The sequence below is a fragment of the Spinacia oleracea genome, chromosome 4, assembly GCF_020520425.1.
Source record: "Spinacia oleracea cultivar Varoflay chromosome 4, BTI_SOV_V1, whole genome shotgun sequence".
Classification (NCBI taxonomy): domain Eukaryota; kingdom Viridiplantae; phylum Streptophyta; class Magnoliopsida; order Caryophyllales; family Amaranthaceae; genus Spinacia; species Spinacia oleracea.
In genome coordinates, this window is record NC_079490.1 from 162,726,469 (window position 1) to 162,753,904 (window position 27,436).

Consider the following 27,436-nt stretch of genomic DNA (forward strand, 5'->3'; position numbering starts at 1 on the left):
ATTTATATACAATTTTAAATATATTTTTTAGCCTGAAGAAATCACAAGTTAAATAAATATTTGTTTAATTTAAAAAATTTCGATTTTGATCAATAATTTAATAGAAGGGCAACTCTCTTTTGCCAGTGTTTATATTATCTATACATTACTCATTATTTTTTTACTTAATTTTAATCTCCTCCGTAAAATACATTCCGAAAATCTGAGGTAAAGGTTCATATTTATTACGGCATTACTTCGTATTTATTAGTCCTCCATAATTTAGCGCAAATTATTAGGTGCACCCGGTAGCGTGTAGCTCTACACGCAACCGGGTTAAAACTACGTCGTTTTGATATTTTTTGCCAAAAAAAATAAAATAAAATTGTAAAATCACATAACTAACTTCCTCCCAAAACCACGCATATCATGGTTACTTTACAAAAACAATCAGTTATTTTTATTGATTAAAAAAGTCAAAGATTCTATTAATATTTTAACAAATCTTTACCAAAAACAGTTAGTTACTTTTATTTGCATTTAAATCTTTAACAATTTATATTGTTTTATTTGCGGTTTTTTCATACTCCATATTTCTCGTATCATGTATTAAATTAATATGGAGTAGAAATACAACACATGTGTAAAGGCATATAAAAAACAAATCGTAAAACAAAAATACATTGAAGGTGTAAAAGTACATGATAGGACCAAAGAAAAATACATTTAACCAAAAGCACATAACTAAGACCAAAAACACATTACTATATATAAAAGTACATCTTACTTCACATATAAGTACACTAGTCTTATATGCACGCGATGCGTGCGAGCTTATACACAAAGTACAATGATAGATGGATATATTGTCACGAACCAGACCAAAATACATAATTCATGGCGATTTTCCATAAAATAAGAAATGAACACAATTTACTCAAATTCAGTACTAAAAGTAAAAACAACTAAAACAATTCAAAATTTGTATGATATTACTTAATTTCTTCTCTCGTAGATGTTTTTTCCCGGATTTTTGATTCTACTCCTTGATGCGTCTCCCCTTTTGATCGAACTCGAAAAAATCAGAAAATTTCAAAAATTCAAAAATGATCAATGAACTCATAAAATCAGAAAATAATCACCAAAAATTCAGAAAAATTAAACCTGTGCAAATTAAATCAAGTACTCAAAGAAATATAAATAACACCATTTCCTATCAGTTGGGGAAATAAAACTCTATTGGACTAAAAAAAACACAATATCGGTTATACTTTTGCACAAACGATTCAAATAACACAATGTTATCTCATTCTTCACTGCATATGCAAAACTTAACTCAATCATACAAAAAACACTCAAATTCCATAGGTAAGCGGTGGTAACATCACTCAATCATTCAAGAAAGCATTCAACAATGACTTTTTACTTGAACTAAACAAAATAATCCAAATTTGCAACATAAGACCAACAAACATGGTTCAAGAGAGCGTGATAAAGTATCATTAAAGGATAAAATTAGCAGATCATAGGAGCAGTAGAGAATATACCAATAGTTCCTCGGTTACTGAAGTTTGGAACGGTTGAGCAAGAAGCACCTAGAAACCCGTCATTGATAAAATTCTTCATTGGTGTTGTTGCAGATTGGTCTTCATAATAGGATGTGACTTCACTTCTTGGACCGCAACTGTGTTTACTGTGTTATTTCTGCCACCAGCATTTCCACAACCAACATTTCCTCCTCCAGACATCTTTTTTCCCAATCTCTATCTTTACCTGTTTTCTTATACAGAACAAAATTTTTGTTAACCACAAATATCAGTTTCAAAGAAATAAATACAAATTCCTTGAGTGAAGCCCAAACTTTAGTTAAAAATAATTGAAATGATTCATGTTTGGCGGTATCAGCATTTATTTGTGTTGGTAATGATTTTGATTTTATTCTTAATGCTAACGATTTTAGTTTTTTTACTCGTCTAAATTGCTGATCCATGCCTTCACTTAAGCTGTAACTTATTCCCATCTTATTCCCATCTGGGGTATGCGGAAACATGTTCTTTTAAGTTTTAATTAGTGAAGCATCAACAATCAAGCAGGATATGAATCATGATTAAATTCAGAAAACTGAGATAATCAATCAAACTAATAGAAGGATACACCTCATCATTAAAGTCATAAATTGAATTGAGATAATCAAACCAACTAATAGCAGGATACACATCATGATTATATTCAGAAAATTGAGATAATCAGTCAAACAAATAGTAGGATATGCTCATATGCATCATGATTAAATTCAGCAAACTGAGATAATCAAACAAACTAATAGCAGGATACGCATCATGATTAAACAGCACAAAACAAAATTGAGATATAGAGGTGACTCAGAAAATGATATGTACCCGTATAAAAGAGCCATTAGACGGGCCTGTGGGTTAGATCATCCTCACAGTACCAAATTGGAAAAACTCATCTCAATCCTCAAAATTGAAATTGAGAAATTGAATAGGAATTACTTGAGGGAAGCAATGCGATCAATTATCTCAGCAAGGACGCATGCTGCAAATTTCACAATTTCACACATCAGAAACACAACTAACCATAAGTAAAGCAGGAAATTTTGGTATATTACAAACACGATCAAAATCTCGAATTAGACACAATAATAAACCGGCTATTCAGCAGATTCAGCTTGTTACTTACATCAGATGCCTCCATAATCCCAAACTTTGTGTCTTAGTGCCTTAATCTTGGTTGTTTGTTGTTCTCTTTCTGTTGGTTGTTGGTTACCTGTTGTGGTTTGGCCTGTGTTGTTGGCTTTTAGCAGGCTGTTTATGGGTTCTCTGTTGTATGTAGTCAAGTGGCAGCAACATGGTCTAGTGGCTTTTGCTTTTGAGCAGGTTCTGCAGGGTCTTTCTGATGTAGTTCTGGTGGGTTTCAGTTCGCAGCAGGCAGCAGCTGTGCTTTTCCAGTCAGTCAGTGCAGCCAGTCAACCATCCAGGCAGCAATTTTTGTTTGTCTTACTTTCTCCGCCATTTCCTTCATCTCCTCCTCCAACTCCTTGATTTTCCCTTTCAAACCCTCACATACAGCATACCAACACTCATTCAGTTGAGCATACAATTCAGAAACCAAACACAAAATCTCACAATCAAGTCACACGACAAATTCAAACAATGTTCAAATCAAATCACAAATTTAAAAAACACCGATAAATTCTAATAAAGTTGAATTGAAGAAGCTATGTGTTTGTCTTATACTTGCATTATCTGCTGAGGTTCTGTGAGTTGAGAGAAAGGGCGATGGAGTTGAGAGGGAGAGAGTGTGCTCTCAAAACACTAATCAATAGGTACTCCATCACCCATCAAATCTCCAGTTCATCGATCTGACATATCTTTAAATCCATCAAACCATATCTTTAAATCAATCGACACATTAAGATTCATAAAAATTAAAAATTTATAAGCATCTGAAATTTGTAAGGACGGCAAGATATTGAAAGTGGGATGGTTGGAAAGTAGGCATTGGTCGTCATATAAATGGTGGGAACACAATCCGATTGAAGAATAAAAAATTTCCACAAAACAAAAAGTAGTCATGAAAATTACAATCTCCAAACTCTATAAAAAGAACTAAATACTTTCATATTTGCTATTTCCTGTTAAACCACATAAGGCCATAAGGGGCAACCAAAGACATATCTAAGTTGTCTGTGCACTTATGTTACACTTGACCATCATGGTCTACAACGAAGCTCAAGACATGCCAAGCATAATTCAATACTAAGGGGTCAGCAGAAGTTCAGATTAAGAAACATTCTAATTTCTGTGACAGTGTCTTATAAATAACTTTGACTTTTGTAAGCATTAGTGTCCGAATTCGTATAACATTAACTCCCACAATCCAACACCCGCACTAAAATGTTTAAACCGGGGAAGCTACTCCCTCTAACAGAGGTAATCCACAACTACAATACTCTTGAAATAATCGAAAATTGAACAGAAAAAATTACTTGTAAAAAAAACCCTAAAGTTTCATTTTCAAGATGAATAAATTGTCTAAAATATATTCCCATTGGTGATTAGCCTATATTCTTAGACCCGTGTATTCCAACCCGCACACCTGGAGTGTATCTTTATAATAGAGATTTCACTGACTCCTCTTTACATACAATTATCGGTCTAGATCTTCAAGCATTGCCAATTACATAGATTTTCACCCAAATTAAGCAAACTACAAATATTAGGTGTACTTTGGACCAAATCAATCAAATTTAAACCAAATACAGATACAATGTAGCAATTAGAACAAATTTTCAACAAACCTCAAAAGATCAAAGCTTTTTACAAATTGTTCCATTAAACCCAAAAACAAAACTCCAGCAAATTCACCCAAAATCATGGAAGTAATCAAGAAACCACAACATATAACAACTAATCATTATCTATAAAGATCAGAAATTATCAAGTATATCGCAATTTCATGTCCCTGGTTTTTCGAAATAGAGAGAAAGGTTAACTCCAAATCAAATTTAAGGTAATAAATTAAGAATGAATGTATGTCTTGCTAATTAATGTAATTTAATCCAAAATCAATTGAAATCGATCAATTGAAGTATTATATGAAAATTTTGAAATCAGATATGATTAACAAAAGAAATGCATAAATTCATACTTGTATAAGGAGTCTCCGAAATAAGATCTAGACAATTGAGGGGAAAGGGGATCGCGAAGATGGAGAAGAGCAGCGGGAAGGAGAAGATGCAAAGACAGCGACCGGAGGTGGGAAACTCGGCGGTGGAGGCGGCGGAATAGATAGCAACTGCGTTGGGAAATCCCTAGTTCTTCTTCTCGCCTTCACTGCGGCGTTGAAGCTAACTGGAGAGCAGTGACCGATCATCCTTCCATTTTTCCCCTCCTCGATTTTCTCTCTCCTCAGTAACGCTCACTTGGAAATGGAGATTGGAGAGTAACGCACGGGATTGAATCAACTTTGTGAAGTTGCGAAGGGTATTTTAGTATATTACATAGGGGACACGAAAAGTGATGTTACCAAAACGTCCTCAGCTGTTGCTTTATATAATAGAGATATTTACAACTACAATCACATAACTATGACCAAAAAAACATTATTTCACATAAAAGTACATATTTACAACTACAAGCACATAACTAGGAAGAAAAGCGCATGTTCAATTGAAAAAGGAAATCAACGCAAAATAGGACAAATTCTAATTACTGGTTGATAAACACTACGTCTGCCATTGATTAAGATGCACGTCTGTTCTTGGGTGTAAAAAAACCCATGAAATTCCAATTAATAATAGATAAAATTATCAAAAACTGTCGAAATAAATGAAATTAACAATTAAATTACACATGAAAAGAACATCGATACACACTTACTTGAATAAATGAAGATTAACGCATACGTAATTTACGAATTTGAGCAACTGTGTCGCCTAATTTGCGATTTTTGGAGATGAAGATGTTCTTTATTTTGGTTTTCTCCTTTTGACGACATCAACGAGGATTCTAATTGATTCTCTAAATCTTTTTCCTTTTCTATTGACAGTTTTTTAAATTTAAAAATTCTATCCTAATATAACTGCCAAAAGATACCAAAATATCTGGAAAGTATTTTTGTGTTATTAATTTTTTTTTTTGGTAAAAGACTATCAAAACAATGTAATTTTGACCCGATAACGTATAGAGCACACGCAACCGAGTGTACCTTCTACTAATCGATAATTTAGGAATTATGAGAAAACTGAAATCTTTGAGAGGTGGGCCCCAATTGACTTGACTTCTGACTGCTTTATAAAACTCCACAACAAAAAAATTCTGTGTCATCACGCGCACTCGCCCACCCACCATACACTCTCTCTCCTCCCAACTCGACGATCCTAACCATGACTCACCGGTTCAACTCACCGGTTCCACTCTCGATCTCCACTGAGTTAGCCACCATCACCCGCCACCACACTCCGGCGATAAACGATATGGAAGGCTGCATGACGGCGGTGGAACGAATACTAAACTACAGATTCAGGGACAAGACGCTTCTAGAAGAAGCGCTGACTCACTCGTCATGCACCGAGTCAAAGTCTTACCAAAGACTGGAGTTCGTCGGCGACGCCGTGGTAGGGCTGGCGTTCGCGAACTTCGTGTACTTGGCATATCCAAGGGTTGATCAAGGAATTCTCTCCCTCCTCCGTGCGGCTAACATCAGCACTGAGAAACTCGCGCGCGTCGCCGTGCGTCACGGTCTTTACCGTTATGTCCGTCATAACGCTCTTGCTCTTGACGCTAAGGTACGTTATTTTTTTCTAATTGAAATTCCTCTTCTTTTTTGTTTTGGTAAAGTTTGCGCTGGAAAATTGGCATGCATGATTGGAAATTGGATTGGAGTATAATGTAATTAGTGAGATTAGGGTTAATTGAATTAGATTTTGATATTTGTAAAATTTGTTGAGATTTTTTTTAAAAAAGGTTTTGATAATTATAGAATGCGAACCACAAGATTGGCTAGAACGTGTATAATTGGAAGGATTGACGTATCGTTGCAGTCTTTAAAGGCCCTGTTTGGTAACTAGAGGTTAGCGTTTAGCTGTTTACTGTTCACATTAGCAGTTAGCGGATTACCTTTTTGTTTAGCAGATTTGACTGCGGATTTGACTAGCTGATTATATAAATATGTTTGGTAACAATTAGCACAAATTCTTATATACAAGGGTTGTACAATAAATATTGTACACAAGAGTAAAAGTTAACTCAAAATGCTTAAAAGTTAAGCTTATATATGTAAAAGTTATCTATTTTTTAGTGATAATTTTTTTCATTTTAATAAAACTTATTTCTTCAAAATCACTAATAATGTATAAAATTAATCATTGAACTCTTTAAAATGTTTATCTATCAACTTTTTTTTTACTAATATAAAAGTTAATCAAAACTAAGTTAAAGTCACAAAAAAATGGGTAAAAGTTATCTTGGTGTACAATAAATTTATTGTACACCTTGTGCGCGCAAGACCTTTTGAACAATTAGAGGTTTCTTAAAGGTTTTTTACTATTCCATTGTGCAAAATGACAATTTTGGACATTGATCTTTTGCTTAAAATGTAAAGGGTTGTAAGTAAGTACAAATTTATAATCACAAAATAAAGAAGTATATAATCACCTTTTTCCATCTTCTCTAAGAATCATAACATTTCCAAAATAAAGGTAAACCCATATACCAAAAAGGAAAAAAAATCACAAAAGAGAAAATAAATAAATTAGAACCCACCTCCTTCTCCCACCTTATTTCCATCGCCAAATGAAAAACCACCCTCCTCCATTTTTGTTCAATTTCTTCAAAAACCCACCATCAAAATTCCCAACTTTTGACCTCCTCAAATTTCCATTAATACTTACTCTTGATCATCTTCATCTCCCGATCTCCTCTTAAAATTCTCCATGATTTATTTCCAAAAATATTAATGATTACAAATCAGATTTCATGGTTACAAACTTACAATGGAACTCAATATGCAACAGAAGTTGGAGGTAGGAGAAGCAACTTAATACTCTGTAACCTTCATATTATTTCTTAAATAATAATTTATACATGTATTTCACTTGTAATTTTGTTTTTTATTGGGATTTTTTTTTGGCAATCAGTAAACGAATTCTTCGTCTACAAATATTTGTTTTCCCTCAAATTTTTTTATTTATCAAAGGAATTACATCCATTCAAGTAAGAGCAAATTTCCCTCAATATTTATTCCTATATATTAATTTATCGTCAATTATGTGCTTTAATTATGTTGCTGGAATTTCTGAATTTCTCATTTCCATATATTTTCTATGAAGAGTAGTTAACTTCAATGGCTGTTCAAAATGATGGGCATGAATGGTAATTCAGCAATAATACCAAATCCTCCTTCTGAAAACGTTGGTATTTGGAGCGTATTCTAAAATGGAGGTTTAGGCAAAATCCGCTCACACAAATCTCTGTTTACCAAACACCCCAATTAGTGGATTGGCCAGTCAAACCTCTAAATTTACCATCAATCCACTAAAAGCTGGTGTATCCGCTTGTTACCAAACGCAGCCAAAATCTATTTACTACTCCGTGTAGGTTAGAAGAGACACTGGAATAACACGTGTCAGTTCCTATATCGTGTCAATTCCTCTTGCGTTTTTTCCGTCAAAAACCACTTTCCCATAAAATTTATCTGTTTTATTTTATTTTTATTCTCTACCTTTTTTTTATAAACTACTCCTTATTATTTATGTATGAAAACAAATTTTATTTTATAAATTATGGCAATAATATATATAACATAATAATAATCATTCTAAATTGGTAATATTTTAGTCAAATCTCTATATTAATAAATGAAAAATATATCCCTCTATATTTTTGTCAAATCTCTATATTTTAGTCATATTAGCATTTTAAATATGCATATTAGATGAATAAATTTAAACGAATATGTTAGAAATGTTATAACTATGCAGTAGTTTGGGAGAAGTTCAATTAAATATTTTGTGAAAAAAAATATCAAAATCCGTGCGTGCACGGGATCTAATATAGTAATAATAAAAGAAAAAGTTGTTTGGCTTTGGTAATTGTCAAATCATATAAATATAGTCGTATTGATCTTATTAGATTCGTCTCGATACATATTTTTTAAATATCAACTTTTTACAATTTTTTCTTATCCATAATAGAAAATATTAATGTTTGAAATCGTGTATTGACAAACGTGCCTAAATAATTATCACTTTTAAAAAAGAACCGAGAAAGTATGTTTTATATATTCATGTGAAGAGCAAGAGCGTTATGACGGACGTAACGGTAGAGACCGTGACGCACGGCGATGCGCGCGAGTTTTTCAGTGCTGATGTTAGCCGCACGGAGGAGGGAGAGAATTCCTTGATCAACACTTGGATACGCCAAGTACACGAAGTTCACGAACGCCAACCCTACCACCGCGTCGCCCACGAACTCCAGTCATTGGTAAGACTTTGACTCGGTGCATTACGAGTGAGTCAGGGCTTCTTCTAGAAGCGTCTTGTCCCTGAATCTGTAGTTTAGTATTCGTTCCACCGCCGTAACGCAGCCTCCATATCGTTTATTGCCGGAGTGTGGTGGCGGGTAATGGTGGTGTTCATGTGAAAATGCCTCTCACAAATTTCCTAATCAGGAAAAAAAAAATAAAGAATATTTAGAGTTGTTAGATCACGATCAAAAGATAATAACATACTACCAATAGCTATTTGATTGATCAAAAGATAAGAACTTTTTTTGTTAGGAAAAATACCAATAGCTATTTGATTGATCCAATGGACCAGTTTTATGAATTACTCACCCCCTGGTACATTTTGTCTAATTCAACTCGAAATTCTTAGCCACCCTCATTCCACCGTGTGATACTACTGAGGATCACATTTTTTCGGTGTTTGGAGGGAAAAAGCTCAGCATAAAACCGAGTATAAGGGCAATAGTAATAAGAGGTTTGTCATGAAGTTTGTGTTGAATTTTAGAGGTTTATAGACCAAAAAAAGAATGTATAGATCCTAAAGGTTGAAAAATGTGAAGGGTCCTAAAGGTTGAAAAATGTGAAAGGTGAGTCCCCATTGTTTAGCTTCACTCGTAGTCTTGTAGGCATGTTCTTGAACACCTTTGGCTTTAACAAACAAAATTGTAATGATATTACTGCTGTGTTTGTAGCTGCAGTTTATAAATTTGGCAAGAGAGAAACAATGCTTTGTGGAATGCAAGAGTCTCCTCTGTGCAGAAAAGTTGTAATGATATTAAGCATGATGTAATAGGTAGAATTAAGAGTATTGTAGGGGAAAAAGTTAGTCAAAACGATAGTTGGTTGGCTTTGTGCTTTTTAACAGGTGTATTCTGGTGTGGTTCTTGTTGTTGTAAGGTTGTTGCTTTAGTCTGTTTTGGTCTTTTGAGTTAGAGGGGAGCCTTCGTAGAAGGGTTGCCTCTTCTCTTGTAGTCCTTAGGTTGTATGAAGTGTTCATGTCTTTTTCAAAATATCATTACTTTCTTACCAAAAGAAAAAAACAAAAATGTATATGTATGGAAAATTAGCTCATTTGTAAAGTTATCTCAAACATGTGAATTTGAAATGTCTACTGTCATTTTTAAAGCATAAGAAAAATGTCCCATCTCATAGTTTCTGCATGCCTTGAGTTTTCAAAGGTTCGAGAGTTTGCACTCGTTGTGGAATCAGAGGATGAACTTGCTGCTATTTACGGAGGTGCAGTAAAAGCCCCGAAAGTTCTTGCTGACGTAGTTGAATCTGTTATAGCAGCTGTTTATGTAGACTGTGATTTCGATTTGAAGTATCTTTGGAAGGTTAGTTAGTACATTGGTGTTTTTGCTCTCTAATTGAGCTTGTGTTAATAGTTAATATGCTTTTGTGTCTGACTTCCAATATTGTAGATTATTAGGGGTCTTCTAGAGCCAATAGTTACCCTTGAGACATTGCCACTGCAACCAGTGACAATGCTCTATGAGTTATGCCAGAAGCAAGGAAAACAAGTTGATATGAAGCATTGGAGGAAAGTTGATACAAACATTTGTAGCATTTATGTGGATGGAAAGCTTGTTGCTACTGGAACTTCTGATCAGAAAGATATTGCTAAGCTTAATGCGGCGAAAGAGGCATTGGAGAAGCTCAGCCAATCTGGTATTAACAATAGAACCAGTATTATTTATGAAGTGAATGACAAGAATGAGATTGAATCTGCTAAGCAGAAGTTACACGAGCTATGTGGCAAAAAGAAATGGCCTAAAGCAACTTACAGGTATTGCTTTTTCTCTGTAATGAGCAATGATTCATGAGATAGATAGATAGAAACTAATTTTTTACCACTCTTGTTAGAATATGACTTGAATCGGTCAAGTCCCTTACTGCAATGCCCCAGCATGATATACTAGGGTTATCTGTTTTGGGCTTATTTTCTGGGTTTTTTCGCATATGTAGGTCATAGTATAGTCGTATTCTGTAATTTGTACTCTTCAAGATCAATAAAAATTTCCCCCTGTGTATGTGGACGTAGCTAACACGTTGTTGGTGAACCACGTTAAAATCTGTGTTTTTTATTTACATTATTAATAATCTTTTTTGCTTCCGTTATAACAATTCTATTTGTTAACATCAACTTGCAGGATTGAGAGAGAATCTGGGATGGCTCACGAGAGGAAATTCATATGCTCTGTTGAGATTGAAACAGCAGATGCGAAGCTGTTTATGTCGGGAGATGAGAAGTCAAAAGTGAAAGAGGCTGAAAATTCAGCTGCCTCCATGATGATCCATAGCCTTGTTGAGTCCAACTATATCTGAGGGAGTTCACCGTGCTTGTTGATAATGTAATGCCAGTAGTGCGGCCTATTCATCTGTTGCAGTTAAGTGGAGGAAATGGAGGAAAGTTCCTGCTTTTCATGTCTGTACATTAATGTGTACTGGAGTTACAGGCATGAGAAGCAGGAACTGCCACATTTCCTTTTCTTAACTGCAACAGAGTAATGGGCCTCTCATTTATCAACAAAATCTCTGATTAAAATCGTAAATTTGGTGACTCCATTATTTCTGCCAAAAATAACCGGCATCTCTTTTTTTCAAATCCATGGATTCAAGTTCATGGTTTGTTTGAAGAATGAAGAGTTTTAAGTCATTCCTTATTTCTTGTACACCAGTAAGTTGTTTGCCTACTTTCTTAGGGAGCTTTGTACTTTAGTTTATTTTATCTTGATTTCTCCTATTTATTTGCATCTAGCAAATTGGAGCTTGAATCTTATTTTTATTAGCACACTACCCTTTAGGAGTTAGGCTCTATGTAGCAACACAAAGTGCATCCATCTGACTCTATCAAACATGGAAGACCTTAGTTAGGGAGTACTTCCTCCATTTCTCATTAGATGTACGAGTATCGCGTTTTATGTATTCGCAAGGTTACTTAGCCAAAAAGTGACCCGACATGAAAAACCGACCAAAATCAACCGACATTTGAACCGAATACAACAAAAAAGTGGATCTCTAAACCGACCTGAACCGATTGGTGTTGACCCAAAATCTGTTTTGACCCTTAAAGTTAATGCGTAATTAATATATTTTGAGCATACTTTTTAAATTATCTAAAATGAAAATTTCTCCCTACGATGTACTATATTATGTATTTTATATGTTGAATATGATAATTTGACCAAAATATTTGATATGCTTAATATGTTAATTTGACCAAAATATTTGATATGCTTAATATGTTAATTTGACCAAAATATTTGATATGCTTAATATGTTAATTTGACCAAAATATTGAGTAAATATATTTTATAGAATTGATATATCGATTTGACTTAAATATTACCAAAATTGTCTAATACCGTAATATTCTAAAATCTTTTTTTTTTTTCTAAAAATAACAGTTTATACAAAATGAGAGAAAATAAAATAAAATATAAAGTAGATATTTTTTGGGAAAGAGTTTTTTAGGTCAAAAATCCCGTCAAAAAAACCTTTTGCGACGAGGCAAACAACCAAACAAAGACGGGAATAACCGTCGCAAATGTCTTTTACGACGGATTAACGACGGAATTTTCCATCAACGACGACCCCTTTTTTATGAAGGGTTCACGATAGGAGATCCCGTCATTAATCGACGATTATTGACCTTTACCGACGAATTTTTCCGTCGTTAATGATATAATTTTTTATAGTGTTGCTTTCAGAAAACCTTATACGCAAAAGGCTCCCCAGTAGTTTTGGTTAGGGATTCATAACACTTCAACAAAGTTGGGTCTATCCCCTTCACTAAAGAAACTCTATGCACCTATTGAGAGTGTCGAGTCACATGGAAAGGTGACTTAGTTCGTTTTTAATGAGCCAAGAGTTCCTTTTTGTTTGTCCCGCCCAAATGTCCTCCCTTTCTTCCGTAACAATGTCACCACATAGCACAAGTGAGTTATATTTTATTATAATAGTTTCTCAAAACAATCAAGACTTTAGACTTCCATGCATGAAAGGAATTGCGAGCTTTTACGTTGTTTCTAATTTGGTTTGTAAGAGCTAGAAAAGCTCGTTTGTAAATGACCCGAGTGTATTTGTTGTCATTGTTGTACTATATAAATTTGAGGTTATGTTCTGTTCACCTTATTTCCACTTATTTTATAAAAAATAAGTTCATATATATTCAGTTAAGATCAGATAAGTTCAGATAAGATAAGTTCATGGAAAATAAGGGTTGACCAAGTATAATTTATAACTAAAATAAGTTCAGATAAGTTCAGGTAAGTTCAGATAAGATAAGTTCAGGAAAAACAAGTGAAAATCAGGTGAATAGAACGTACTCTTAAATGTATATATAGTTAACTATTGTCCCAAACTTATTTTTATACATATTTCCTCTGTTTCTTACTTTTCTACTCGATTTGAGTTGTTTTATGATGTTCTACTCATACTTTTTCACTTATTGTACTTGGCAAACATCTTCTACCATTTTACCCTAATTCCAATTTCAGATAAATTTACACATTTTCATTTTATACTCTTACTCACTCGTATTTTCTAAAAACAAGAGTTTAGAAGACGACCTCATGTAAAATGAACATGTGAAAAATCCATAATTCGTGCAAACTATAATTGTTGGGTCGAGTGTTACATGTGATAGAATGCGAACTTAATGGGGTTGGGTTCTCTAGCTCTTTTTAGTTTCCAAGTAAACAAATTATGTAGAATTCAAGGTTCTGTTTTATTTTTATTTTTATTTTTATTTTTATTGGGTGATGATAAAGGTCGCAAGTTGCGACAATATTTAGTTGTCGCAATCTTACGTGTCGCAGTTTAATTGGTACATATAGGCGACACGTAGGCTATGAGTCATAATAATATTTTTACTATAAATGCAATATTTTTACTATGAAAATATGTAAATAAGGTAGTCGATATAAATAAGGAAACAAATTAGAATATTAAGATTTTCCTAGCTTTTTTTGAAACATTTAAAGTAGGATATATAAATTAAATATTTTAGTTTCCAATTTAATCATGACACATAAGCATGCCATGTCATCATTGTGACACGGCTTAAAGGTCGCATGTTGCGACCTTTATCATTTTCGTTTTATTTTTATTTTGGGTTTCCTTTTTGGATTTTTCTTCTCGAATTTACAAGCTTTGCCGTAAATCTGTGAGGCTGTAATACCATTCACATACCATATGAAATAACTTAGGTATTACATCATTGACTGTTAGTAATCTAATATTATATTAACCTTCAAAAAAAAAAAATCTAATATATTATTATTATTATTATTATTTTAATTAATTAATTATGTGATTTACGCTTAATTAAGCAACAATAATGTGGAATATCCTTAAATTTTGGTTGTAATTTCGCATTATTTAGCTTCCTTCACACTTTAGAAGGCTTTTCTTGATAACCAATGAAATTTGTGCCTTTTGCATATACACACTAATACACTATGCAGGAGATCTACTTGTTGCACACATATCACGTTTTTTTAATAAATATTTTCCCTTTTTTTTTTCGAAGTTCATTGGTTCAATTTGTTCACTAATTAGGGGTTTTTTTGATGAATTTGGTTACTTCCAAAGTGGTTAATTACATCAAATTCACGAATTTAGCTAGCCATGCTAATCGTTGAAGCTGGCTACGACGATGGTCAAAGTAGAAATCGTATGAAAGGAGCTTAAATTAAGCTCCTTATTGATCTTCAGGGCGCGCAATACATGTTTGCATGTAGGGGCGGATCTTCTTGGTGGCCTGGGTGGGCCTGGCCCCCAGGAAAAAATTTCCGTAGTGTAGTTCTAGCTTGTCCCCATACAATTTTAATATAAGAACATATTATATTATTTAATTCTTCTACTGATTCTCCTCGTAAAACGGTTCAAGACAATGCATGATTACGAATTTTGTTAAAAAGAAAACCCATGTGTGATTTTCCACAAGAAAGACTAAAATGATGAGCTCTAATAACAACATTAAACCCACGTACAATACTACTTTTGAAACATGTTTTATTGTATCGGAAAAAATACTTAAGAATTAGAATACCATACCCAATTTACCTTGATACATATATAATTTATTTTAGCATCAATAATCAAATTAATATCATGCCATGCATGCAATTCCTCAAGAACAATTCCCTAATAACACAACACAACATTAGTACCTATATGAACAAAACATTTCTAACCTTGAACAATTTATGTAAGAGGTTGAGACGGCCACTAAAAAAATTAAGCAATATAATATATGTATATATAGCACGCATGTACATTATTGGGTTTGATAGCACAAGGGGTTTTCATGACATATATTTATGTATGAACCAAAGAAGATGTAAGTATATATAAAATTGGAACTTTGTATGAAAAATAGAAAATAATAATAATAATAATAATCCACCACAAATTTGTGGGTCTTTATTGGTTGATAAATAAAATTGACAAACCTCATATAAATAATGATCGATCTCAAAATGTGATTTTAATTGAATTCAATCAAGCATAGTCACACATTCCATAAACGCAATATTGTCCAGCCAAACACTTGTTGTTGCAACTCCCACAATGCCTCTTGTCATAAGTTTTGTCAATACACTTTCCGTTGCAGCACTCGTGTGTGAACTTGCACTTGCTATGGCATCCTCCACAATGTTTCTTATCGGTTGTTAGATCGAAACACTTGTTTCCACAACACGTGTAGTTGTTTCCGTACCTGATGTCGCAAACCTCGTAATCTTTGTGGCAGTGGTCAGCTGGCTTTAAGCTTCTTCCATGGAGTTGAAAATCATCATCATTATTCTCTGACAAGAATCGGCTCACCCTCTTAGAAGGGAGTAACAACACGTTGTCGTCGTTGTTGTTGTTGTTGTCCTCTTCTGCAACACGAGCAGAGATTTGCTCGTGGTGTTGTTGTTGTTGTTGGTAGGATACGTTGATGGAGCTAATCGCAATGACCATTAACATGGTGATTGCAATCAAGGCTAGGGCCTTGATTGTGTTTCGAATCATCGTTGTCGACATTTTTTGAAATGTCAACACGAGGGGGTGGTATGTGTTAGCTAGGCTATAATTTGTGTAGATAGGTTATGAAGTTTAAGGAATATGTTAGAGGGGGAGGTATAAGAATGATATGAGGAAAGGGGAGGGGTTTATAGAGGGAATAAAGGAAGGAGTTGACGCGAAAATTGTGGTTAAAAGAGTTGTGTAAGGAGTTGGATGTATTATGTATATGGAGTGTGGTCTAATAGTCCAATGCATGGAGTATTCTTAATTAAGGAGGTGACTACTTTTCAAAGATTTTCTTTCTATCTTCAGGAGTTGGGAAAATAACTAAGTCGCATAATTATTAAATATGACGTGTTTACTATAAGTAAATATTCGGGGTCAAAGTTAGAGTTCTTTCTAGTATAATACTCTATCCATCTGTCCCTAATTGTTTGCCTCATGTATAAATAATGATTTACTCCCTCCGTTCCATAATTATAGTACCGTTTGACTAAAAACCAAGTTTTAAGAAAAATGGAATATAATACATGAAAAAGTGGAATAAAGTACAAATGACGATTGAGTTGTATGAAAAAGTGGAATAAAATACATGTGAAAGAGAATGTAGTACATAGGAAAGTAGAATATAGTACATGGGTGGGGGTTTCAATACATTTTTAATTAATATAGTGCATGAGAAAGTGGGGACCTCAGTAGCCAAAATTAGAAACAAGACTATAATTTTGGGACGCCCAATTTAGAAAACAGGACTATAATTTTGGGACGGATGGAGTATTAAGAATTGGTTGTTTGGAATTGGTAAGAGACAAAAGTGGTTGGCAAATGTATTTTATGTGAGAGTAAAGTTGTGGTCATATGAAATTTTATGATAATGGGGCAATCTTTTAAGGACAGCCTAAAACGGAAAATGGAGAAAACAAGAGATACTCCGTATATATAGAGGGAGTACTTACATATCACATTAATAAGCACTAGTCAATACTACCGCCGTTTCAAAAACATCTTTACGTTTTTTGTTTTAGTCTGTTTCATAATGTTATTTACACTTTGCTTTATTCTAATTTTTTGACATGAAAATTTACTACCTTACCCTTCTTACCCCACAATATTTACCATTTTCTACTCACTTTCTATTACTTTACTCATTTTTTTCGTACACCCACCCACTTTTTTACACATTTCTCTGAGCGATTTCCTTCAATATTGCTTAAAGATACAATAATTCCCAATACGTCACTTTCTAACTTATTTCACATTTAGTCGGAGTAAATTACGTAGTTCTCGATCGAGTCAATCATATATATTCGGCTTTACTGTGAACAATTGTATTAGGTTAATTATGTTGAAATTAGATTCAAATCATGTCTTCTAGTTTTAGGTATACTTCTATTATGGTTCGATTGAATCATTCAAACTGAATCACTTATAATTAGGTTAATTAGTTGATTAACCAGCTCTACCTTTATTTCATTGCTTCTTTGTATGATATCTTTATGCATTGAATTACTTGTTGACGAAAAGTTGAGTTTCTATGTTGTGGTGTACCGCATGCTTGGAGTACCGACCATTCAGGAATATAATTGGTCAACCCATAAAATGAAAGCAAAGCGCAAATTAAAACGTTTTTAAATCATCATAATAATAAACCATCTAAACTATACATTTAGAAATTAGCTAATCATTAATTAGTCCATCGAATCATCGATGTGTTACGTTGACATACTGTAATTAAATTAAAATCAAATCAAACTTTGGATATACGCATTATGAAATTACTCGCTTCCTTAGCTTATGCGTATTATATAACGCAAGTAAATGTGAAACAACAATACAAGCAGCAATAGAACAGTGCCACGTATATTACCATAATTACATTTTGAATTTTTGTACTCCATCGTGTTTTCTACATCTTACACAAAATATTATACTTCGTAAATGATTTGCCTTTATGCATGTAGCAGTAACAATGATTTTACTTCTTTGTTTGGCAAATGAGATGAATGTGTCTACTTACTTGAGTAAAATACATTTTTGGACCTACCTTTCACAATTTTCATCATTTGGGGACTTGTCTTTTATAGTTCATTATTTGGGGATCCACTGTGGTCAGAGAAATAAATTTTATGTAAGCTTAAGGGTCGTTTGGTTCACACGGGGTAATAGGGAATGAAATCACGAAAGGGTATGGAATGGAGTGAAAAGCAAATACCTTAGATTTTAAGAGTTATTTGTTTAAACATATCCAAAGAAAACCCTTAAAATCCCACCACCAATCCACCACCCCCAACCGACGACCGTGACTCTCTGTCTCTCCCCAACCCGCGACTCTCTCTCCCCTGGAAAGATATAAAGCCCTACCCGCCGACAACCTTATTTCGCCAGCAACAGGCAGCAAGTTAACTCGATTTCCACAGCCAGAACCTCCGATCTCGCCAGCAACCTTCGAATCTCGCCATCAACTCGTCAGAAACTGAGTTGCGAACTCGCCGGACACTGTCGACCTCAAGGGTGGGTCGATGGTTAGGGTGGCTCAGATAGTGGGGGTGGTGTTATGGGTTGGTGTGTTGATGGTGTATGGTGGATCGGGAAAAGGGAATGCCAATACCTAGGGGGGTTGGGGAATCAATATAGAGGGATTTGAGGGAATCAATGGGGGTAAAGGGAATGATTGAAATAGCATTTCAAACAATAACGAAGGGGATTAATCCTTCTGATTCCCTTTCCCTTTCCTGAATTCTCCCAACCAAACGACCCCTTAGAATTTTTTTTGTTTGAAAATGAGATGAATATGTCTACTTACTTGAGTAAAATACATTTTTTGGACTTATTTTTCACAATTTTCATCATTTGGGAACTTATCTTTTATCCTTCTCATTTGGGGACCGACGGTGGCTGGAGAAATGAGATTCCAGCGACCTTAAGGTATTTTAAACAAATAATTAATTAAGAAATATAAAAGAAAATTACAAAATTTATGAGGATTGTGAGTTGCAAACTGTATGTACTGCAAAATCAAACCTAAGAACCTGTTATTTACTTCCATCCAAAAAAGTAAATAATAAGAACATGTTATGTACATAAGACAAAAGTTGTGGTTAAAAATTAAAATCAAATAACACTACCGATTAGAACAATCTTGGACAAAATAATCCCCATTCAATCATGTCATTGAATATATAAGTGTAGTTGTTTCATTGTGAACCAAAAAATTTAATATCTTAGTCTGCTAATTCATCCATACCTAGGCTAATTGCATAGCAGTATAATCTTTTAAGGACCCGTTTGGTGTCGTTGTTGTTTCCTATTTTACTTTTTATTTTTACGTATTTTTTATTTTTAATTCTCGAGACATTTCGAAATTTGGGCCTAACATTAGGCCGATATGCATGTATTTTATTTTACCGCACTCTGTACTAGATTTCGAAATTAATTCAATTATTAAATTCAATTCATTCTTAAATCTCAATCAGGCTAATAGCCAAAAGAATCTCATGTATAAGGAACATATTTTCAACAAAATTTATGTACTAGCTTAAACACCGGAAGATTTTCCCGGCCATCTAAGCCAAGATCATCATCTTATAGTACATAATACATACATATATAATATACTATATGATGAATTAATTAATTTAATTAAGCATAGTCACACATCCCATAAACGCAGAATTGGGCATCCAAACACTTGTTATTGCATCCCCCACAATGCCTCTTGTCGTAGGTTTTGTCTACACACTTTCCATTACAGCAATCATGAGTAAACTTGCATTTGTTATGGCATCCTCCACAATGCTTCTTATCGACTGTTAAATCGAAACATTTGTTTCCACAACATGTGAAGTAATTCTTCCCATACACCAAGTCACAAACCTCGTTGTCCTTGTGACAATGATCTGCAGGCTTTAAGCTTCTTCTATGATGTTGTTGGTAAGTCTTGCTCTCGATTAGGAACCGGCTTACTGATCTCTTAGAAGGGAGAAACATCGCGTTTTCTTTGTTGTTGACTTCTTCATCAACTTGGTTGTGTTGTTCTTGTTCTTGTTGTTGATAGTTGATATTGATGGAACTGAGTATGATAAGGGCCATTGACATTGTGATGGCTACCAAGGCTATTGCCTTGATTGTTTTCTTCATTGTTGTTGAAGCCATTTTCGAGATAGCTGGTTAGTTTGTTCAATGAGTTGTTGTGTTAAGGTGGCTTAGAAGATGTAATGAGAAATTGGAGGTATTTATAAGAAAATAAAGGGAATTGGAGGAGTTGACTTGGAGATTCAAATAATGTGTTTGTTTAAGCGTTTATTTAGGGGTGATGCATGCATGGAGTGTGTTTGAATCTAAGGGTGCTTTTGTTAACATGGTGAGAGATGACTATAGTTTGAAGTTTGTGTGTAGCTTGAATTTTAGAGTATTAGCAACAACAAGCTAAGGCCAGTCTGTGACAATATTTTTTTTAAAAAAATTAAGGCAAATAATAAGGGTGCTTAAAGTAGTTAGTTCCAAGAGATTGTTAAAGATATCATACCCATCAACCAAAAAATAAGAGATTTCTGATGATTCTTTCTACACTATACTAGCTAGTTGAACGAGGATTCTAACACTTCATGTGTGCGTCATTCAAATAAATTGGAAGTACTGACAAAAGTAAATGTGACAAGCATAGCATGTCACTTATATATTTTAGAGTTGTCAAAAAATTACTCCATTCGAGAACCCGACCTGAACTGTTCCGGACTCGTAATCTACTGTAACTCGCGAAATGTTGTTTAAACAGGAAATCTGTAACCCGACCGTATTCGACTCGACAAAATCGATAACCGATTTTGACCATATATTGTGTACCGGAAACCAGCACCGGTCCGACCAGAACATGACCGATAACAGAACTGATCCCCCGACCTGACAATTATCCGAACTCTATTCCACACTCGACTCGACACTGATGTGAACCCAATTGTAACCCGACACAACTTGTTAGTAACCCGGCCTGTGGCGACATGTTATCCGATTTAACCCGAGATGTTGATAACTCAACTTATCATTGACTAGGCTGAATAGTAACTCAAAACCTCAATTTGACCCGATATCCTTCTTACATTGACCAGACAAGAAAACACGACAATTTAAAAGTCAAATTTAAACATTAATTTTTACGATATAAGAGAAAAAAAAATCATAGGCAAATAAATGTTACTCCATAATAGGAATTTGATGAAAAAATGTCAATACATTGATATTTCAAAAAGACTTTTAACTTCTTCGTTTTGAGCTTGCAAAATGATAGAGACTTTTTGTGTTTGAGCTTTCACTATGGTGAAAGCTTAAAACGAAAAATTAATTATCATGGTAGAAACTAAAAACACATAAGTCTCCATGTTATAAACGAACAATAATTTAATGTTATAAGCCTAAAATGCAGAGGTCTCTATGATAAGAGAGAAATTAATTTGGATCGTGGTAGAAATCAACTTCGACGTTCTAAGCTTCCATCCCACCATGGTTAAAACTTAAAGTACAAAAGTCTCTACCATAAGTGCAAGCTCAAAAATAAAAAGTTTAGGTGTCTTTGAAATATTTGTTAACATTTTTTCATCAAATGTCTAATATGGAGTAACAATTATAAAAATAAACTAGCATTTTGACCCTTGCAATGCACGGGAGCATTTTGTAAAGTTTTATAAGAACTTACATAGTTACATTGCTCGACAAAGAATAACTTAGATATTATGAAATTTTAGATTATTTATGTGTATTCGTAAATTTTTGCTGAATGTAAGTTATAAATAAATAAAATCACATTATGTATGTGTTAAGGTTATTACTAACTTAATCTAACAACATTTAGTGAGAACAATCAATCAAAGGTGATGATAATGTAACATATAATACAACGTCTACAAAAACAAACGGTTATTAAAATAAGCATAATAAATAGACGAAAATTGATATTTAGCCATAGAAAAAAAAATAGACACATAAATTAAAACACACATTACCTCTGAAAATGTGTGATTATATATAGTTGATTGTGCAAGTGATGTAAGGAAAATGGTGGTTAGTCAATTTATTTATAAGGAGTGCATTGAAGATGAGAAGTTGATGGCTTATCCTAGCAAGATGCTTAGTTTCTTATGCCTTCTATTTAGTAAGAACTAATGTTTATTAATGTTATTGTTATGAAATATTAATAACAATTTAACTTAGCTTATTAAATTATGATTATTTATTTGTCTGAATGTCTTTTTTTTGGAGGGGAAGTCTTTTGAGTTTTCCCTCTTTAAACACAAAGACATGTACATTAATAATGATGCATTTGATTTTTGTATTTTTTTTAAAGAGAAGATTGTGATGTGAAGACATGTGTCACATTATAACATATGGTTACATGTCACATTCTAACATATGGTTTCAGTTTTTAAATACTAGGTATAGATGGGGTAGTTATTATTAGCCGGATTGATTTTCATAATTTATTAACCGAATTAAAATTTATTATTATCGCAAATTCAAAACCGAATTATTTTTCTTTCGTTTTTATAATTAACACGGGGATTTCTTCTTTAGGTGATGATAAAGGTCGCAAGTTGCGACAACATTTAATTGTCGCAAGTTGCGACAACATTTAATTGTCGCAATCTTACATGTCGGAGTTTAATTGGTACATATAGGCGCCACGTATGTTATGCGTCATCAAAATATTTTTACTATCAATGCAATATTTTTACTATGAAAATATGTAAATAAGGTAATCGATATAAAGAAAGAAACAAATTAGAATATTAAGATTTACCTACCTTTTTCGTAACTTGTATAATAGGTTATATAAGTTAAATATTTTAGTTTCCAATTTAAATAATGACACATAAGCATGCCATGTCATCGTTGTGACACGGCTTAAAGGTCGCATGTTGCGACCTTTATCATTTTCGTTCTTCTTTTGAAGTTTGGACCATGATAATGACTTTTATGTTTTACGATTCTAATAGCATAGTCGAAGATTAAAGTAAAGAAGTCTCTACCATGGTGCAAGCTCAAAATGAAAATGTTTAGGTCTATTTTTTTTAAAGTCGCCGATTGGTGGCCGGAGTGAAAGCAGGTGGTAGCCAGAGTGGTTGGGAAGGTTGAAAATTAAAAGGTAAAAGGTAAAAAAAATGTAAAAGAGATACAAATTACAAATTGAGTAAAAGATATTCTAACATGTGACCTATCAACTATTATACATAAACTATCATCGTTAAGTATTAAGCCAAGACGTCATTGATAATGATTTGATCTTATGATTATTTATTTGAACTAATTAACCTTTAGAAAGACGTCATTGATAATGATAAAGGGAAAGGATAGCCTTTTCTCCTTTTGTTGTTGGTAGTTCAACAATTGATACAACAATTAAGATTGTTGAAGTTTAAGGATGGGGAAATTACCAACAACCGAAGGGTGAAGAAATACAACTTTTTGGCAAGCGCATGGGAAGAAGGAAGATCACTTGGCGTTGCTTTTTGTTTTCTAAACTCTTTTGGGTTTGTATTGTATTGTGTATGGTAATTACTAGAAGTAAGGTTTTAGCCAAGATTTCATTGTGGTGTTGGGAAATGGCTAATACCCGGCCTTTTTGTCAAGTTTTTGGGTACGATTGGGGTTAATCAAGGTTTTGGGTTACGACTTTCAGATGGTATATTTTTGGGTTCCTCGGTTATGAGGATGTTTCTCATGTACATTTTCATTAATATAATATCGACGGTTTGTATTAAAAAAAACCTTTAGAAAGATTGCAATTCTTAGATTGAAAAAAGAATGTTGGTAGGTCGGATTATACACTCTGGAACAAATAAATTTTGGTCAAAATTAAATTATAGTAATACATGCAAATATATATATACTTCGTACTAGCTGAAATGGAAAAATGTTCCCATCTTAGCCCAAAAAATATTATACAACGGCATAGGACATCAAGCATAGTCACACATCCCATAAACGCAATATTGTCCAGCCAAACACTTGTTATTGCAACTCCCACAATGCCTTTTATCATAAGTTTTGTCTACGCATTTCCCGTCGCAGCAATCTTGTGTAAACTTACACTTGTTATGGCATCCTCCACAATGCTTCTTATCAACAATGAGATCAAAACACTTATTTCCACAACAAGTGAAGTTGTTCCCGTACATTACATCGCAAACCTCGTAATCTTTGTGGCAATGATCCGCTGGTTTTAAGCTTCTTCCATGGCGGTTATAATCATTCTCAACTAGGAATCGGCTTACCCTCTTAGAAGGGAGTAATAACACATTATTCGCCGCATTGTTACCCTCTTCTTTAACATGGTGGTGGTCTTGTTGGTTATAGTTGATACTGGTTGAACTCAACGCGATGGTTGCTATTACCATGCATATGGTGATAGCTACCAATGTGAACACCTTGATTGTTGTCTTCATCAACGTTGACACCATCTTGATTGGTATGAATTAATGTTTTGTTTTGTTTTATGAGTTGTGTTAAATTGGCTTAGGAAGGTGTTTGTAGGAATGAAGGTATTTATAAGAGAATAAAAGAAGGGAGTTGACTCTAAATTTGTGGTTTTAACTTCTAAATAAGGAAACGGACGGTGAGGGGGTTACTTTATTTGGGGGTCATGCAATGCATGCATGGAGTGTGTTTGAAATCTAGAGGTTCTTTTGGTAACATGGTCAGAGATGACTAAAAATAGAAGTTTGTGTGTATCTTGAATTGTAGGGAAGAAAGTTGCACAAGGTTGAACACAGTTTCTTAATTACAATCGATGTATAATGAATATTGTAAGGCGATGTAAAGTTACCCCAAATTACTTAAAAGTTATCCACAACGTAAAAAAAAAGTTTAACATAGTTAAAACTAGTTTATCCTTAGTTCATACTCCTAGACGATCTTTAGATTTCATTCATGTTAAGGAATATATAGAATACCCTAGTCAGCATAAATGTAAATAGGTGTGTTGTCCTCACATGAATTTCACTTATACTCTATATTATATTATCTTATCTTATCGACCTTGAACTTATTTTATCTTATCTTGTTAGCCTTTATCTTATACTTCCTCCGATTTTTTTTAGTTACAACACTTTACTTTTCACCATTGCCAATGCATATTTTGAACAATTAATATATTTGATTACCGATAACTAAAAATTATAAAATCTAACAAGATCTCACATGAATATATTTTTTCTAAAATATAGATCATAAAAAATATTCCTTTCATTGCTTTCATGGGAGGCTAAGACTAATAAATTGCTTGGTCTCCAAGGGCACATGAATTAAAATTTCAATCTAAAGGGTTGACTTTGGAGTTCATAATTAATTAAAGTGCTATGTTCAGCTTTCTGTTACATGAACATCAACTTAAAGTCAACCTCTCGCATGTTCCATGTACTTAATTGTGTGGTCAAAATGGCTAGCTCAGTAAAGTAAAGGCAGTAGAACCCGAAGTAGCAAGTTAAACTTCGAAGAAGCAGGTGAAAGCAGAAACAACTTTGTTTGTTCTCACTTAAAAATTAAAATCGATTTTGGCACTCATTGTGAGTAGACGATTAGTGAACAAAATACTGTATTCTCGTAATAGTAGTGCCAAAATCAATTTTTAGAATGTCAAAATTATTTTTTAGAGTGCCAAAATAATTTCCGTTCTCACTATATAATCTTTAGTCTAAATGCCACAATATTTCTCATGTTTACACTTTACACGGTCTTCATTAAACACATCTAATTATTACAGAGTAACATATCCGGCCAATATAACTAAAAATCATAAAAAGTAGATTTTTATAAATTTACATTGAAAATAAGTTAGTATATTGAACAGGTTGGGTTGTGAAACACATTCGTGTTACATGGCTATATGTGTATGTTGAATATATATAGTTATCCAATTAATTATCATTCTTACGAGGTTCTTTTGGTGCGTGGGGATGGGGCACTCATGCTATCTTCCCTTATAACTTGTGTGAAACCAATTGACCAACAACATAAGTGTCTTAGGGATGGAAAACGGGCAGGTGCGGATGATATATAATCGTATATCTACCTAAAATTTTATATTCGTCATCCTCGGCGAATACAGATTCAATACTCATACCCTTCCATGTGGATATGTACCTAAATCCACATCCATTCTACCGCTCAAGTAGCTAGATATCCCTATTCCTCTATTATATCAAGGGAGTTTTAAAAGAAAAAAAAATTGAAATAAAGTATTCCGTATAACAACTACTTCAAGTAGAAAATAATGAACAAGCAACCACAAATTAAGATTTTAAGGGGAAAAAGAAGTTATTGGCCCTGTTTGGTTAGGAGTTGTTAACTGTTAGTTGTTAGCTGATTTTACTAACTGTTTGTATTAGCTGATTTGACTTCCTAGTTGTATAAGTTGTTTGTTTAAAAGTGTTTGGTAAATTAGTTATTAACTGTTTAATATGCCAAATTACCATTAAGGACAATGACAATTATATCTTCAAAAAAAAAGCAACTAAAAAAAATATTCTTAATTTAATGATATTACAACATGATTACAATAATTTTCTAGTGCTTCAAAATACTAATATAACAACAAGAAACGAGTAACAAAAGGGGTGAAGCGAAGAAGGAGGCGTGAGCAAGTGTTTTTAGGAGGAAAATAATGTAGGTGCTAAGCTTGGTAAGTGTTATAATTCTAGACAATATTAGGACAAACTAGTCATTTTACATTCATTTTGTCAAACCTCTAAATGCAAAAAAGCCACTTTTGTATTAACTATCTTATGAAAGTTTTTTTTGGGGTTTTCTACCTTGTACCCATGTAGTTCATTGATTTCTACGTTGTACCCAAACATTTTAAATTTTACACATTGTACCCTTGTATTTGCAAAAGTTAATCTTTTTTATCCTTTTCGCCAACCCAATGTTAACAAGTTCCATTAAAAAGTCAAGGTTTTTTCTATATTAACGATGGGTTGACAGACAAACATAAGATTGATTATATTATAGAAAAGCTTTAGTTTGTTTTAATGGAATTTTTAAACGTTGGATTAACAACAAGGGTAAGATTGACTATAAAATTACAAGTACAGAGGTACGATGTGGAACATTATAAATCCATGGGTACAACGTATAAATCAAAGAAATACATGGGTACAACATAGAAAACCCAAGTTTTTTTTTGTAATTACTACTTAAAGTATATATTTTTGTTTTGGAATTACTACCACTTTACATTTTCTCATTTTAAAATTAAAATATTTCTTTCGTTGCTCAATCATTTTAAATGATTCAAATCTCATTTTTCCCATTTTTATGTAAGGATTTCATAACGATATTTCAAAACAACTTTTTTGATACTTCACAAATATTTTATAAGTTCACATATATATATTTTTTTTAAAATCGTTTGATCTTTTACAAAAAT

At 33.3% G+C, this 27,436-nt stretch overlaps 4 protein-coding genes and 2 long non-coding RNA genes across 11 annotated transcripts; 2 read left to right on the forward strand and 4 right to left on the reverse strand.

Annotated features, from left to right (window-relative positions):
* Positions 1-724: 724 nt before the first annotated feature.
* On the reverse strand, positions 725-4,959 carry LOC110792231 (uncharacterized). Of its 6 annotated transcripts, XR_008932090.1 has the most exons (5): positions 4,651-4,947; positions 2,680-3,047; positions 2,379-2,535; positions 1,527-1,752; positions 725-1,039 (listed from the first exon to the last, which is right to left on the reverse strand). It is a non-coding gene; the product is annotated as an uncharacterized lncRNA (long non-coding RNA). The 6 variants fall into 6 exon arrangements; XR_008932091.1 differs by having other exon boundaries at positions 725-1,051; positions 2,680-4,951; XR_002534327.2 differs by having other exon boundaries at positions 2,680-4,949.
* Positions 4,960-5,820: 861 nt separating this feature from the next.
* LOC110792230 (ribonuclease 3-like protein 2) lies at positions 5,821-11,749 on the forward strand. The gene is made up of 4 exons (XM_021997049.2): positions 5,821-6,289; positions 10,185-10,340; positions 10,428-10,792; positions 11,157-11,749. The coding sequence occupies exons 1-4, from the start codon at positions 5,888-5,890 to the stop codon at positions 11,329-11,331; spliced, it is 1,098 nt and encodes a 365-aa protein (XP_021852741.1). The 5' UTR covers positions 5,821-5,887; the 3' UTR covers positions 11,332-11,749.
* Positions 7,532-10,143, forward strand: LOC130471551 (uncharacterized). The gene is made up of 2 exons (XR_008932092.1): positions 7,532-9,593; positions 9,699-10,143. It is a non-coding gene; the product is annotated as an uncharacterized lncRNA (long non-coding RNA).
* Positions 11,750-15,266: 3,517 nt separating the features above from the next.
* On the reverse strand, positions 15,267-16,195 carry LOC110792216 (stigma-specific STIG1-like protein 3). Its single transcript, XM_021997026.2, has one exon. It carries the CDS (start codon positions 16,036-16,038, stop codon positions 15,514-15,516), a length of 525 nt encoding a protein of 174 aa, XP_021852718.2. The 5' UTR covers positions 16,039-16,195; the 3' UTR covers positions 15,267-15,513.
* Positions 16,196-19,517: 3,322 nt separating this feature from the next.
* LOC110792215 (stigma-specific STIG1-like protein 3) lies at positions 19,518-20,216 on the reverse strand. The gene has a single exon (XM_021997024.2). The coding sequence runs from the start codon at positions 20,170-20,172 to the stop codon at positions 19,660-19,662; it is 513 nt and encodes a 170-aa protein (XP_021852716.1). The 5' UTR covers positions 20,173-20,216; the 3' UTR covers positions 19,518-19,659.
* A 3,614-nt stretch (positions 20,217-23,830) lies between these two features.
* Positions 23,831-24,511, reverse strand: LOC110792214 (stigma-specific STIG1-like protein 3). Its single transcript, XM_021997023.2, has one exon. The coding sequence runs from the start codon at positions 24,468-24,470 to the stop codon at positions 23,970-23,972; it is 501 nt and encodes a 166-aa protein (XP_021852715.1). The 5' UTR covers positions 24,471-24,511; the 3' UTR covers positions 23,831-23,969.
* Positions 24,512-27,436: the final 2,925 nt, after the last annotated feature.

Bases quoted from the DNA above. Each gene is read 5' to 3' on its own strand.
- LOC110792215 (XM_021997024.2), bottom strand. From the start codon at position 20,172: ATGGCTTCAACAACAATGAAGAAAACAATCAAGGCAATAGCCTTGGTA.
- LOC110792216 (XM_021997026.2), bottom strand. From the start codon at position 16,038: ATGTCGACAACGATGATTCGAAACACAATCAAGGCCCTAGCCTTGATT.
- LOC110792230 (XM_021997049.2), top strand. From the start codon at position 5,888: ATGACTCACCGGTTCAACTCACCGGTTCCACTCTCGATCTCCACTGAG. The intron at 6,290-10,184 runs GTACGTTATTTT...GAGTTTTCAAAG, and splicing joins CTCTTGCTCTTGACGCTAAG to GTTCGAGAGTTTGCACTCGT. The intron at 10,341-10,427 runs GTTAGTTAGTAC...CCAATATTGTAG, and splicing joins ATTTGAAGTATCTTTGGAAG to ATTATTAGGGGTCTTCTAGA.
- LOC110792214 (XM_021997023.2), bottom strand. From the start codon at position 24,470: ATGGTGTCAACGTTGATGAAGACAACAATCAAGGTGTTCACATTGGTA.